We start from the raw sequence: 15930 nt of genomic DNA on the forward strand, positions 1-15930 counted from the left end.
ATTCTTGCTTAGACAAACAATTAACTTATTATGTAACAGGAAAACACAGAGAGGCACCCTGTCTTCAACCACAAATTGTGTTTCAGCCTAAAGCGTGTGAAATGCATAATGGCATTACTTAAAGCTGTAGATGCTGGCGAAAGAGAAATCTAAACTTAATTACCTGCTGTGGAAAAAGATCTGCTAAAAGCCCAACAGCCTCGGCTTCATTTGCCTAATTACTCCAAATAAATACAATGTCATATGTCGCAGATAAAGAAAAGCGCATGAGTGAGTGAAAGAATTAGCGCTAATTACAGATTGATAAAGGTTCAAGGTAATTAGCTTGTAGCTAATAGTACAAATAAAACATGCATGTCTATGGGACAATAAACATTAAATATTTATTAGTAAAGCTTTTACCAGAATGAGATTTTTAAATGTATCATATGCTCATATTCTCTTTAAAATACAGGTATGTTTTGTCCCCACTGTAATTGTTAAAGATAAACCACAAGAGTCCTGTATCCCACAAGAACATTATACACGGTTCTCTACAATGCATTGTTTCTATTTTTGCACCAAACAGGCAACTTTAAAGAATTACTAGTCTCCAGGGGATCTTTTATGAAACGCCCACAATTGCCTGGAATGAAGCCCAAGGCCCTACTATATGTAGGGCAGAGACACATTACAACACATGGCTACACCGTACCCGCCTAAATCACCATAAATCCATTTTCCTAGGGAAATTCCATATTATTCTGAATTTCACTGTAACATGAAATATGCATAATGTGAAAATAATTAAATGGCTTAATCATTTTATTTGAGTTATTTTAGTATAGTACCCCATGTAATAATCCAAAATACAATGTAGTATAGTGGTGACAAATGAACTTAAATTTGCATAGAAATAACACACTTGCTAGGTATTTAAGACACTTATCATGTCAACTAAAGGCATTGCAGACGAAACATCTTCATTTCTAAGCACTAAACTGCTAGGCCAGCCACTGCTACACATACACAAGGACTTTTCCCCCTTTAGTTGATAGTAAGTCTGATATACAGTGTATATATATATTTTTAAAAAGAGTTTTTGGGAGAACTGGCATTGTGTGAAAAGTGAGATGGGGGCACATTAGTGGCATATACAGTATAAAGAATGTTTGAATTGCGTGTGAAGGGGTGTGTGTGAGTGTTTGTGCGTGCAAGTGTTTTGTTACTGCAGCGATTCTCAAACCCTGAGGGAGGTAAGAGCATGCGATCTCTGGCGTTTTCTCTTGTGGCGTTTCATTTGTGTTCCTTTAGATGACGAGATAAGTGCGGAACCAAGCAGAGAAAGAGGAACATGAGAGATGGACTCATAAGTGGGCAACACAAATGCATCACAGCAGTGTCCTAAGAGACTGTTGTCAATTTTAAAGAACTGCTAGATCTGAAGTGTGACAGCTGTGAACGCATAATCACATCTGCAGAGCCAAGTTGGTACAGTGGCAAATAATCACTTAGGGGCCAGAATTTAAAAACATTCTTTCTGCTGAAATCTTTTGAGAGACAACTCTCTGAAACTTTAGATTTTAACAAAACAACCATCAAGCAAATAGAGAAACCAGTAGCGCTATCTGTGGTAACAGTGGTTAAAAGAACACTGCCAAAAAACCTTGTGTTGGTGTCCTTTTTTGCAATGAAAGTCTTTTAAAATGGCCCATGTTACAGTGTTTTCTGATCTACTGTCCTAAGTTATAATGTTGTTTTCTCATCAAAAATATCCCTGAAGTTGAGCTTCATTTCATTCACACGTTTAATGCACAAACTGCATATTTAGGCTGAGTTCTTCTAAACAGAAACCACTCTATTCCACCACTTTCTGTCACAGTTCTCGCACTGTTTACATGTTATCCCCAGGCCAGCTCCTACTACTGTTGCCACTCATTCCATAAGCATCTCAGGGCAGGCTATATAAATTCCCTGTGTTCATTCAGTCTTTGTTAGATTGTTGATTAGTCAAGAGAGACACTCAAGCTTTGTATCTGAAACTCTCAGTATGAAATCTGCTGTTTGCAGTTTGTGCAGTTTATGAGTTTATTCCCAGCCCGTTTTCTAATTAGAGAATTTTTCAGTTTTGGAGGATATTTTAATTCACATAATAAAGTCATATATTCCTTTGTTGTTTATCAACCTGATTTATCGTATTAAGCTTTACCTATTGAAAGACACTTTCTATTGAACTGAACTAAGACTTTTGTGTTTGACGTTCTTTGTGTTGTATTTGAATCCAAGTTCCCTGCGTGATACTTTCACTTGAATCATTTGGAATATTTCAGCCCTGAGATTGCTAATCTCTACTGAACAAAAGGTAAAAGGTAGCTGTTAACTTGAAAACTACTCCTTCATGACATCACAAGGTGGAACAGGGCATTTTGAGCTTTGAAGATATATACAGACTAAAAATTCAGGATTACTCAAACACGAATGAAACAAAACACATATTTTTTTATGAGGAAACAACATTATAAAATGACTCACAAGACTCAGTGTTGCATAATACAGGATTTTTAATCTGTCTTGGATCTGTAACCATGTCTACCCAACAGAAGTGGCTCAAATTGAGTGTTGTTCAGTTGCTGATCTTGTGCTGAGATTTTACCGTGAGTAGTGGAACGCAGATGTTTGCTATTTCTATATTTGTGTTCTACATGCCTGCATTATATTTAAGTTGTAAATCTAGATAGTTAAGTACAGTTTTATGTTTTTTTTGTTATGCCCTTGCCTAGGACTAAGATTTCAAACACGCACAGATAGAGAAGAGCTTTGACTGCTGTACATTGTGCTCTTTAGCGAGGGGCGTGAGCTGTCTGATGCATGGTTCCACACAGGCATCCTTTAAGCTTAATGACCTGTCGTTACAGCACACATCTGCTGCAGTTTATCTCCATTTTAATTGGGAACATTATGTTTTATGTCTACATTAATAAAGCAGAGGCTGAGAAGCATCCCCAAAAAGTCATTATGATGCGCAGGGAAGGAGAACACAACACAGCTGGGGGCACTCTGTCTACTTCCTACTTTATCAATTATTTGTCTAGAGCTGGTTTCTAACAGTAGTCAATAGATACCTTAATAGTACTCTCATAGCAACTACTATGATCAGACAAAACATGTTTCATTTATCAACAATAATCTTGTACCAAAATGTTTTGTATTGTATTGATAATCTCACACAGACACTTGCCCCCATGAGTTGAGTGTTGCAGATGAGGCGATGGTGAAAGAGAGAGAGAAAGAAAGCTCTACAAAGGCCCAGCTGCCACCTCGATGCTGTGGCTGTTTTGGGAAACACAGTGGTGATTCACGCTGGCAAATTGATTCATTTCTTGCACTGATAAGAACCTTTTCCCCTTTGTGGCTGTATGCGACAAACACTTAGAAAAAAACATCAACAAAAAACACCGAGCTATAAACTTGTAACGTCTGACATCAAACTACAGCTTTGGAATGGACGCCATCACAATTAGCATGTTTGTCAATAATATAGGTTTTCTGCAAGAAGTCTTTATGTTCATATGTTTATGATTGCTAGGCAGCCATCTTAAAGCGCACTGTGTTGTGATTGCAGCAGCTTTACCATCTCTGTGTCCCTGAGTACCTGGCAGTGTGCGGGACATTCTCAGCGGGAGTGTGTTTGTGTAATGTGAAAACAGGGGGAATGGAAAGCTTTGACCAGCGCTTATCAGTCTAATGTCCATAGCAACAAACCAGGCACTAAAAGAACAAACATCCTCACATCTCTGCTTTGCTCTCATGGTGATCCACCAGTGCTCCTCTGAAGATAGTCCATGAGTCCAAATATATAGGCTACATCCAAAAAGTTAGCACACTCTTGAATGTGAATATTTTTATGTTCACTTGTTTTGTGTTCATTAAAAAAAGGGGGAAAAAGCAAGAACATTTGTGTGAATGGTTTGAAATTTATGTTATTTTAAGAGATCAAGAGAAAACATTGAATAAGTAGATTTTAAAGATACACAATGTAACTTTTCAGTTGCGTGTCTGTCACCTGCTTATTTCTGGAATGTTCAGCCTGGAAAGTTCCACAATATGACATTAAACAACTCTACCGTACATTTATTCAATTATAGGTGGTTTTCTGGCTCAAATGCCTAGAAAAAACAGGCATTCTGGCTGTGAGCAGGGTTGCCTCTCCACAGATTTGGTGTGTAACTTGGTCTGGTTTGGTCTCCATGAAGATAGAAAGGTTTAACGCCATACTGTGAAACATTCCAGACAAAACAATAACATCTCCATAGAGAAAAGCATCTGATGGACCCTACATCAGAAAATGTACATAGTGCGCCTTTAACATGGGAACACAATTGTAGACAAAAATGAAACATATTATTTAGGAAATATAAATCAGCAAAATAGTTAAAGTGTGTTCCTTTTGTCTCGTGGTCTTGATGTCAGAAATTCTGCAGCTGTTGCCTTCTTAGAGGCTTGCGAGCTTCAGGAAACAGGGACAAGCACTTACTCTTATCTGAAATGTCAAGTCCCACAGATGAGATTGGCAGCTAGTTTTACAGATATCAATAGTCTCTTGTGCTCGATGTAATGCATGTGTATAAACTCAGTGTTGTCCTAATGTGCTTATAGTGTACATGACGAGTGGACTAAACTGCAAACATCCTACAGCAAAGTACCAGCATTGTGTTTCAAATTCTCCATATTCAAGGACAATGGTGCTTTGCTAATAATTCATGGGAAGCACATGTTTATTACTTATTTTATGTAAATTGGTTCTGCATGCTTCAGCATGCCTCAAATTATGCAGCGGCAGGTCCAGGTGAGCATAAAAAAACACCAGACTACATTTGTTTACCTAGATGACAGGCTCACAGTCACAGACAGGAGACAACGCTGTCCATGGTCCTGTCTACCATATCAGTGAAGACAATGAAAAACACGTTCAACAGGATTGTTTTTTAATATTTTCTAAAAAGATCCAGACAAATGTATTTTTATCCCACTACACAGCTTACTGACACTGTCTGAAAACAGCTTTCAGACTATGAACAGGGCAAAACACTCATGGCTTTGGCTCACAATGTCAGACCAATAATGTTATGGTTTGCACTGTCCATAATTTTCAACACACTATGGGCTTCAATAATCCCCTTCATTTGGGCAGTTTTGCACTCTATTGGCACATTGTAATTGAATTTCATTACTTCAAAACAAAACACTAACACTATCAATTTAGGAGAGTGAAAGATTTCTGGAAGACTTAGTTTTGTTTTTACTTCTTGTTCAGCCAGAATTGTTACAACCAAGTTAAATGTTCAGAATATGTAACTTTGCAGTTACTCATCTATATAATATGCTTAAATATTTTTTACATTATATGTAATTTTTCTACACCCAATCTAATTTACTCCTTACATGTAACATTGGAGCAACGATATTTGAGAGATAGTGTCACTTCATCTTAATCGATTTAACGTTTACACATGCCTGGGTAAAATCAATATACCAACATAAATTCCCCTTTCCACACATTCATATAAATAAAGACACCAATATGTGCTCACATGTCCACCTTAAATGAATGTTCTTTACCCTTTACGTCACAGACCTCGCTCAGTTTACTCTTTGCTATTTCACAGGCGATGATTAAAATGGCAAAGTTTTTTTTTTTTACCAACTAAGCAGATGTTTTTTCCTTTGCTGTGACTTTTATAACAATGTGCAATGACAAATGTAATGTGCAAACTGAACAGTGACTTTTGTCCTCATGCTTCTCAATTAGCCATTTTTGGATGTTTAGATGGGTTTAAATACACTGGAAAAAAGTATAGGCGAAAGATATTGTGACTTACTGGTCATTTGTTTTACCCCTTTGGTGTAGATGTATGCACCTGTCTATTTACTTTCACACTGAAAAACTTAATACCTGTGTAACTTAAAACAAAGCTGGGGTTCACATGATGCAACGTAGCATTGTAAAATATCCATAGTTTAATATTTAGTTGAAAGACAAATCAGAATATAGTAACATTTGCTATTTACTATCAAAATGCAGATCTTTTGACCTGGCTCGTTGCCATTGCCTGACTCATCTGTAATTACTGGACCTATCCACATGAAACTGGGGTAGTTTAATGTTTTGTTTTTATGTTGTTGTTTTTTTCTGCCAGCACAGTTGAACTACTGAGAATTTGTAGGGGTTCAAAAAGATTGAATTCATAAAAATAATTTTACCACAAAGATGTGAATGAGGGATTTTAGGATGCAAGATTAATATGTCAAGTTTGTTGTCCTGATATCTATCAAATAATGATAAAGTCCAAGTTACTTTCGTGGATGTTTAGTTTGGCTATTTCTAATAAAACGATGAAATGACCATAGAGTTATAGGCCTCTGCCCTCATCTGGAACTATAACATGATATTCTAATCTAGAATGACATGAACACAACCTGTTAAAGAAATAATGTCATCAGAACATACTGAAAATTTTAATTATTCTATAACAAAAGAAAGTACAATAGCCCAGTCTCTGATGCTGGGGTGCAGGGCTTGGATGTGCATCCAAGACAGTTCCACAAGCTGCTTCAGGAACACAAAGACACCCGGGTATTGTTTATATAAAATGTATCTTTATAATAAACCAATACACAACACATGTAGCTCTATGAAGCATTCAGAGAGGAAATGTGTGTTTTTGTGAATGAAATTAAGGTCTCTTCTTGTAAGTGTAAAGCATTCTTATTGGCTGTTTGTGTGTGTGTAGCTTAGTTCAGTCAATCCATAAAAAATAAAGGCAGAAAAAGCTTCTGGCAGTAATAAAAGGATGTATCCGGATGTGTTGACTGCTTCCTCTGATGCTTGTGGGCAGTAAACACTATTGTAATCTCCTCCAAGATGGTGCTTTAAGATTGAGTCTTCAGATTTTCTCATGTCAAAATGGAAAAGAGAAACATCAGTGAGGCTCATAAAATCCTTCATGTTTTATAAAAATAAGACTTAATTTTTGCTTGATCACAACGGTGGACTGGTGGTTACTCATAGAATGCCATAATCTCCCAGTGACTTGAGCAGAACCGTGTCTTTAACGTCATCAAAGACCTTCCTGATATTGTTCGTGTCAGTGGCGCAGGTGAAGTGTGGATACAGAGTCTTGTTGACAGACCTCTCCTCATACATCCGGCGGATAAACATCTGTGCATCCTTCACGTTCTGCCTCTGACCTGTTCAGACAAGGTTTTTACAATTTTTTGTGCAGCAACACACCATTTAAGAACATATTTAAGTTGCACTTAAGTTGTGTAAACTATTTATCATTCTTAACAAATATTAATATTTCAAAAAGAAACACTTAAAACTAATGTAAAGCTGTAATAATTATTGTCTGTAATTGAAAACAAATTAAGTTTTTTTCTTTAAAAACAAAGATAACACTTCACTTGCTAAGGAGTTCTTCAAAGCTTGTGTAGAAAAACATCCAATCAAGCAAGTACCAAGAGCTCTTTAAAGTTCCCATTAAGGTTAAATTGACATGAGGGGCTTGACCCTGAAGTCATTATTTTTGCTAGCTAATGCTACGGCAACTAAAACAAAGTAGATACACAAATAATCAGACAGTGTTATTTTCCATCTCACAAATGCATGCTCCGGGGTTTGTGGGGGGCTGAGAGACCAAGTGAGGTATTTGACCGAGGTTGCCATGGGAAACGGAGCCAGTGAAAAGGCTGGGGGTGAGCCATCAGGGTGTGTGTCTGAGGACTGTTAGGAAGATGCTGTAGTGTACAGCCTTTTACACCAGCAGAGATATGGGTTCTCATCAGTAAGCACACCAAGTACATGAAGCAACTCATTTACATGAGTGTGAGTGAGGGAGAAGGGAAAAGAAAGATATCGAAAACAAAATACTGTTGACACACTGGCATTTTAGGAACATCTTTCTCATAGTTGTCCCAGGAACCATTTCCATTTTTTTTGTCTTGTCTTTTCATTTCATAGTTTGCACTATATTGGTCACAATAATGGAAGGTTCCATCACTGTCTCAAACAGATGTCTTCATCAGTACAGTCACCTGTATTGTTTCTTTTGTCCTTAGGCACAAACTTATGTAATCCTCTAAAAACATGCATTTTTTATACATACAAACCACATGGGTTGACTCTTACCAGGGAAGCTGGGGAAGTATCTCTTCAAGTCAGAAGTCTGTATTTTGTCAGCTAAGATGTCAGTCTTGTTGAGGAAAAGTATGATGGAGGTGGTGAGGAACCAGGGTGAGTGGATGGTGATGTAGAACAGAGACAGGCTCTCATTCATGCGGTTCTGAAGGGACAAATGGCAGCAATGTCCATGCAATTATTCAACAGAATATTTTGCTCAAAACAGTTGTGGAGAGATAGGAAAATGACAAATATGATTTAGAACAAGCACAGAGGGTAAGAGAGTGCCTGAGGGAGAGGAAGAAAGGGTCATGTAGAGTGGAGGTTTGTGAGCATGTTGGCGAAGAGAAAATAAACAGCTCACAGAAGACCACACAAACAGGACATTTATTTAAGCAAGAGTGACATCTGTTGGTTAATGTGTGGCAGTGAGTATTCAAAACTCAAAACAAGCATATTAAATACATATCACCACTTATTGAGAGTTCAATTATTAACTTAAAGAGGTGGATCTGAATGTGAAATAGGGTTAGAGGGTTAGGCACCATCACTAATCACAATCACCCTCTTTTAAACACAAAAGGGTCATACTTTCAGAGGTTACAACCCGGTTGTTATTCCCCTACTATACACTTTCTATTGTTGGAAAACCAGTTTCAGCTCAAGAATTTTTTTTTATTTCTTTCATATATATATATATATATATATATACATAATCACAGCTGCCCTGGGACACAAGGCAATGCTTCCAATCTGCACCATCAGACCCCTCTTTCATACTAGGCAAAGTGGGTGAAGTGTCTTGCCTATGGATACAATGACACAACTTGGTCCATGTGGGAACTGATCCTCTGACCTTTGGACTGGTCGACGAGTGCTCTACCGAGTGAGCCTTGATAGTTATAAGCAGCAGTGTGCTTATTTTAAATTTTGGATTGTTGGAAGACAGTGCCAAAGGTGACAGTGTTTGATTTTACAAATGAATGAAAATGCATTCAGTGAGCTTCATTAAAACATTGAAACAGGAAAGAGTGTAAGAGTAACTTAAAGCATAGCAGTGCATCATGATCTTACAATTGTTTCTCTTTCCTCCAGAACTTGATCATACTCGCTGAGGGATGCCAGAAAAATGAGAGAAGTGACATTTTCGAAACAGTGAATCCATTTGCGACGCTCTGACTTCTGACCGCCAACATCTACAATCCTGCAGAGAAACAGAGCAGAAGTCAAAATTTAGTTGAAGAATTTTTGGTTTAATGAGGTAAGGATGTTTTATAACAAAGAACTTCCTGACCTTGTTAAGTAAATGTGGTGCAATCATTGGCACAAGTTAATGAGGTAGTATAACAAAAGGGCATATCTGGACACTTACAGTCAATTCTGAATCTCTACAGATTACACTAATATAATGTACACTATTTGTATTGTATACTAATAGTGATACTACATGTTTATAACACACACACACACATATATATATATATACACATATACACCAGTGTGATACATTCTACTTTATTATACAGATTTTTTATTTTTTTTTAAACAGTAACCTTAGAGTGATGTTTTTGATGGTGAAGGAGTAGTCATGGATGCCTGTTGTTGGGAATCGAACTCGCAGCACGTCTTGTTCTGTGGGTATGTAGTCTGGGGAAGCAATGCGGTCCAAGTTGCTCAGATAGCTGGGAAAGACAGAAGCAGTTTAGAAAAGGTCTTTCAACTGATCAGATGGCATTTAAGTTGTTGTAATTATGTAAAATCTATAATAATAATAATAATGATAATAATAATTACAATGAATGTGTATTTTTTATGTCATGTATTTTAGAGTCTGTATAGTCCAGAGAAGAATTACTCATTGCATCTTGTTTTACTTTGTGAATTGGGGATATAAATTCACCACATAACTGTATTGAGTCTATAACCCTCTTCCGTCAGATTACAGTTTTATGGATTGTGTTGATTCTAGCTGCCTCTCTTATCAGCCTCACACCATGATTACTGCGCTCCTAAGCAAACACTATGGGGGCTGTACAGAATAGGAAATCAGAGATGGCTGAGACATGTATAACGTAAAGAAAAAAAAAAAAAAAATTATATATATATATATATATATATATATATACATACATACATACATACACACACACATACATACACACACACATACATACATATATAATAATAATAATTATTATTATTAATAAAATTACCTCCAAGCACAGTAGCACGCCCTGTGATATTGTATTTTTGTCCCTCTAGTGGTCATTCAGGAATATGAAACCAAAGAAAACTATATATTATGCTTTATGACAGTATTTCAGTTTTGGTTTATGTGAAAAATAATATGGAACATAACCTTTATTGCAAATATCGTTACTCAACTACATTTGTATTGCTGATAATGTTGCATTAAAGCTGTGCTAATGTGTTTTCTGAGAGCAGCGTGACTCATAGGAGTTTAGCAGAGTTAAGCAGTGAGGGTTTTCGTTCAAAGGTCAATTGTAGCATACTAAAACATATATCAATATATCACCTCATGTAGACCAATGGACAACATGACCACACCTAATCTGTTCCATTGTTTAGTTTACACTATAAACTTCTCTAAAATAATGATATTTTTAGTAAACAGCAGCTGCACTATATATCAAAAGTATAAATATTGCAATGTTGGCTGATGCAATAATCAATATCGCAACAATAAACTAAATATATCGCAATAACACCAAGGCCCTCTATCTGACAGATTTTTTTTAAAGACAGTATTGAGGCTGATTTGTGTTATTTTCCAAATTAGGGATGATGGACTCTAGTTTGACTAGTAACCTAAGGCATATACATAACTGTTTTGTTAGAATAAAACAAAATATTACATAAAATACTGCAATAATTCCAATATTACAGTACTTCACAGCCTAAACCGTATAGTGCATTACATTAATGTTTAGAACTGGCCTTCTGTAACAGTATTACTCTCTTTTCAACATGATTCCCACTTGAACCATGGCTGGGTCTCGATATACTGGTAATAATCTCATTGTGATTTGATCTTCAGTCTAACCATTTCTGTAATTGAGAATATTTAGTACTGCTCGCTGGTCAGGGCTTAAAACCTGGACTACTTCCGACGCTCTATTTACAGCTGGTAACTAGCTTGGCAAGTTTAGTGTTAGAACTAGCAGATATTATTTAATAATTCACCATACATGTGCATAATGTAGCACTTAATATTCTCTTCCCTCTGTGACAGAGGTGAATAGTGAGAAAAGAAAAGAACTACAACTCCTATAAGTTTGAGGACATACCAATCAATCCCACTGCTTTGTGTCAATTTAACAGGAATAAGACAGAACACCAGCCAACCTTCATTATATGGGAAACTTTTTTGTCATTGCGGACCAGGCTACAAAGTGACACATTATTTACTTACTACTCGGTGGAGTCGAGGAGCTGGTACTCGCACCGGCGACTGTAGCAAACTCTGATGCCTGAGTCCGCCCACAGGCGTCTGATGGCATCCACGTATCCTCGCTCTAACTGAGTAATCTGCACTGTGTTTATCTCCTGCAGCCACTTGGCATAGATCTAGAAGCACCAAAGAGCTTTAAGCAACTTTGTACAAGATTCACACAAAATTGTGTTGTGTGGCAACTGTCTGCATTAGTTTTGTTTTGTTAGATTCGGCTCTACCTCATTCTCTGGGTTGGAGTAGGGGATTTTGAGTGTTGTCATTGCAGCTGTCATGGCTTGGACGGCTGTGAAGATGTTCTGAAATATACATTTAGCAAAAGTCTTTCTGTCCACTTCAGAGAAGCCTTTGCCATGGATGATACGCATCTGTCTGATAAAAGTAGTTTTGCCACTCTCCCCAGTTCCTAAGGGGAAAAATAAAAATACAGAGACAATTATTATTATTATTATTATTATTATTATTATTGTACTGTTGAGTACAATTTTTGACTACTCTACCCATCTCTGATAATCATGTAGTAAAACTGCTTAAAAAACACTAAATCCTTCTTTGCATGTGACGTCAGATATAAATAATAATCAGACGTTATTACAGTCATACATTAGTAGGCCTATGTAGCATAAGACCCGCTGATGTACTGTTGATTTTGTTCTTTTTTACTGGTCGAACCACTGCCAATGTGGTCATTCCTCACATAGTCATAGTGTGACACATACTTGACATAGTTTTTGGAAGCAGGCTACCAAACAGGCCAAGCCGTTTTAAGCAAGGTGTTCCGACCTGACAATCCACACTTAATCACTTTAATTAATATAATTGCCTTCAATTGTTTTAAAGACTTCACTTAAAGTGTTGTAAGTTCGGTAACGTGCCACTGACCTAACAGCAGGATTTTGATTTCTTTTCTTTCTTTCTTCTTCTGTTTGTCGAGCTCCTTCTGGATCTTCTTGTGGTTCTTAACAATCTCCTTTTCTTCCTCGGACAAACAGCACACACAGGTGTTGCGGCACCATGTCCAGCAGCTCGCCATCGTGTACACGGCTGGAATTAATGACGGGATAATAAAGCCATAAAGCCCAGGACAGTTTACTGGATACAATTAATTGTGTCTTTAGTCTGAGCAGTGAGATTTTATCATGAAACTTCAACTGCCAAAAAAAAAAAAAAAAAAAAAAAAAAAAAAAAAAAAACAGGGAGAAACACGATCTCCTGCGTGTTTACAAGCAGGTTTCACCACTCACAAGTTTCTGATTTGCTGCCAGTTTGTTACCATCCGACGATGGTTAAGCATTTTCCTGAATAAGCAAACTATAACAATACTTTTAAAGTTTAGTAAAGTAACAACATATCTGTGGGGTAGAATTAGTGTTATCTAGAAATATATTGTTTTTATACCTTCAGTTGTAGTCCGCCGTACGTACTCTCAGCAGGTACGCAGGTAGCGCTCAATCTCCGCGTCCCATTGCAGACGGTCTGTGGCCACTTCACCGACGTTCAACAGAAAACAGCCCCGGACACACTCAACATGAACTCACCAACGAGGATCCACCTGAGATCTATCCCGGGACAGAGGGGTCCACGGCGTTATAGAGGAATGTATAGCCTCCTTGGATCACCGCCTTTCTGTGGCGAGCCAACCACAAAACTGCGGTAATTAACAGTCTCCAACCGGATGTTACACAATAAAAATCACAGCTGTTGCCATAACGCGCCATATGCATGCAAATACAGTGCACAGTTAGGCAATAGAGCTGTATTTGCGTAGGTTACTAAATTCTAACCCAGAAAAATATAAAGCCCTGAAAACAGACTAATTTTCCCTAATTCCATCCGCATGATTAATTTGAAATTATGGATTATTATATTTATAAGATGATGATTATTACTTTTTTATTTTATTTTATTATATAATTTAGGTCTAGTTAGTCAACAATTTAGAGACCAGCATCGTAATGTCAATACGTCACATTTGAGAGTACAAATTATAGATACTTCAAGCGTCTTATTATGAAAAGTCCGTACAGGAAGTGTAATTTCTAAATCATTTTAGCTTGAAGGTTTTTAGAGTAAGTGGCGCTTCACATCGGATAATGTTTCGGCTGGTTTCAACGTAGCCTATTCATTATCAGATTACGTTTAAAGAAACTTTTGTAGCTCAAAAATACGTTTCTATTGTATTTACATTACTAAAACGTATTGGGCAAAAATCATCTGTTTCATGGGATTTCCTATTCCATTATCCTGTTGTACGTTACATTAGCGAATGTTTTGTGTGTTAATCTATTTAATGTCAAGTTAAAAAGTGTTACACCATTACAGGTGGGTCTAAAGGGTAAGTCGCACACTCCATAGGACAGCATGTTATGAATCACCGTCACCGTGAATAGTGTACCACAGGTATTCAGTCACTCCTACACCTCAGCTGCTATTTGGATGTCAATCTTTTGTCTCATCCAGCAGAACCGGTTTGACTGGGGTTTCCTGGACTTAGATATTGAGATTATCTGAGAGGAGGGACTGTGTGAAAGGCGGTCAAGGAAGTTTAAAGCATTTGGACCACATTATGTCTGTAGGCCTAATTGTTTGTGTGTATGTGTGCGTGTGTGGGTGTGTGGGTGTGTTTTGTGTAAATTAATGATTCTAGGCTTTTCATAAAAACCTCAAATTAAGCCATTACCTGACCTTACACCTTGCCTTGCCTTAAGCAGGGGCCAATCTGCAGGGCATAAGGTGCTGGATGGATGGATGGTGAAAAAAAAATTAAAAATAAATACAATTTGGACGAATGACTAAAACATATCCCAGGAGAATCACTAGATATCTCAGTACAGAAAAGTGCAGCACTAGGTGCTAGGAAGATACAGCACAGAACCTTCAACTTCCCAGGGAAGTTGGAAGAGGGAAGAGGGATTGATCTTGGAAAATGGATGAAATTACCGGTGGAGGGTGAAAAAGGAATTTTTTTGGTTTGTATGGACAGGGCAGTAGACAGGGGTCTGTTGTCCCGGGCCCCAGGGATTTAGGGACACAGAATTGGACCCTTTTCCTGTTAATTTATATTAAAAGGGGGCCTGTGTGAGTCTTCTTGCTACCAGGCCCTCAAATGTCTGACGGGCTTGCGTATGGTGTTTTGACATACAAACATAATTCTACATACAATATATAGATCAGTGCAGTATTTGCTGATCATAGGCCTACTAATTTTCATAATTAAGAGAGAAAAAAAATCCTTACACAGATTGACAGAAGTGAAGCTGCGCCATCGACCATGACCAACACTCGCTCACAAACCTCTTTTAATACTAGGCGAGGTGGGTGAGGTGTCTTGCCTAAGGACACAATGACAGAACTTGTTCCGAGCCAGAGTTGAACCTTGGTGGACAAGTACTAACCACTGAGACACTGTTTCTATAATTGTTTAGAGCCTATATTAGGGTGTTTTCTGATGTATGTTACAATGTTGTTTCCTCATCAAAAACACACCTGGAGTTGTGTTTTGTTTCATTCACTTCAAGACATTTATGCTGTGTTCCACCTTCTGACAGTACAGTGCTCAACTGTATTTTTAAACTCCAGACAGCATACACCTTCACTAGAATTATTTGGTTAATTTCAGCCATGGAATTCCCAAACGCTACTGAACCAAAGGTAACTTAACAATTGCTTGAAAACTATAGCTTCATAACATCACAAGGTGGAACAGAGAATTTTGAGCTTTGGAGATGTAGACAGAATAATAGGCTAATAAAAGGTTACTCAAACATGTGTGAATGAAACACAACACAACTCAGTTTTGCGTTCTAGGACCTTTAATAAAGATTGACCTGGGCATTTAATATTTTTTTATTGAATTAAAAATAAGTTTGGAGAGTGTTAAATATGCCACTGATTAAGTCTTGTCTTTTGATGTTTATGAAATACTGAAGGAGAAATAAAATCGAATAAGAAAATCGATTGATCAATATGGGAACATAATTGCGCGTTTTTCCGCGCTTTTTATTATGACCTCGTGCATCATTTTTTGTGACTGTCTGGTATGCCCACTAGGGGTCTCTTTGGTCAAAAAATAGACCTGAGTGCCGTCGCAACTCGCTAGAAACACTTAATAGTCATTTCATGCCATGGGGACCTTGTGGGCACATAAAATATAAAATCAGGAACACACACTCTGTAGTATCCTTTATTATTAGAGCAACGGCAAGGTCTAAAGTTAAATGTGGTTGAATTTTGCTGAAGGTTCCATAGGCTTGACAGTGAGGCCCATATTGAAACATATTTGTAGAGCAGCCCTGGGCAT

At 37.4% G+C, this 15930-nt stretch overlaps 1 protein-coding gene across 1 annotated transcript; it reads right to left on the bottom strand.

Moving 5' to 3' along the window:
- Positions 1-6473: 6473 nt before the first annotated feature.
- LOC110160187 (guanine nucleotide-binding protein subunit alpha-11-like) lies at positions 6474-13275 on the bottom strand. Its single transcript, XM_020924826.2, has 8 exons — positions 13029-13275; positions 12513-12674; positions 11852-12036; positions 11592-11746; positions 9712-9840; positions 9233-9362; positions 8168-8321; positions 6474-7227 (listed from the first exon to the last, which is right to left on the bottom strand). Exons 2-8 carry the CDS (start codon positions 12661-12663, stop codon positions 7043-7045), a joined length of 1089 nt encoding a protein of 362 aa, XP_020780485.1. The 5' UTR covers positions 12664-12674; positions 13029-13275; the 3' UTR covers positions 6474-7042.
- Positions 13276-15930: the final 2655 nt, after the last annotated feature.

Source organism: Boleophthalmus pectinirostris, unplaced genomic scaffold, assembly GCF_026225935.1.
Source record: "Boleophthalmus pectinirostris isolate CB_2022bp ecotype Guang Dong unplaced genomic scaffold, ASM2622593v1 HiC_scaffold_7, whole genome shotgun sequence".
Taxonomy (NCBI): domain Eukaryota; kingdom Metazoa; phylum Chordata; class Actinopteri; order Gobiiformes; family Gobiidae; genus Boleophthalmus; species Boleophthalmus pectinirostris.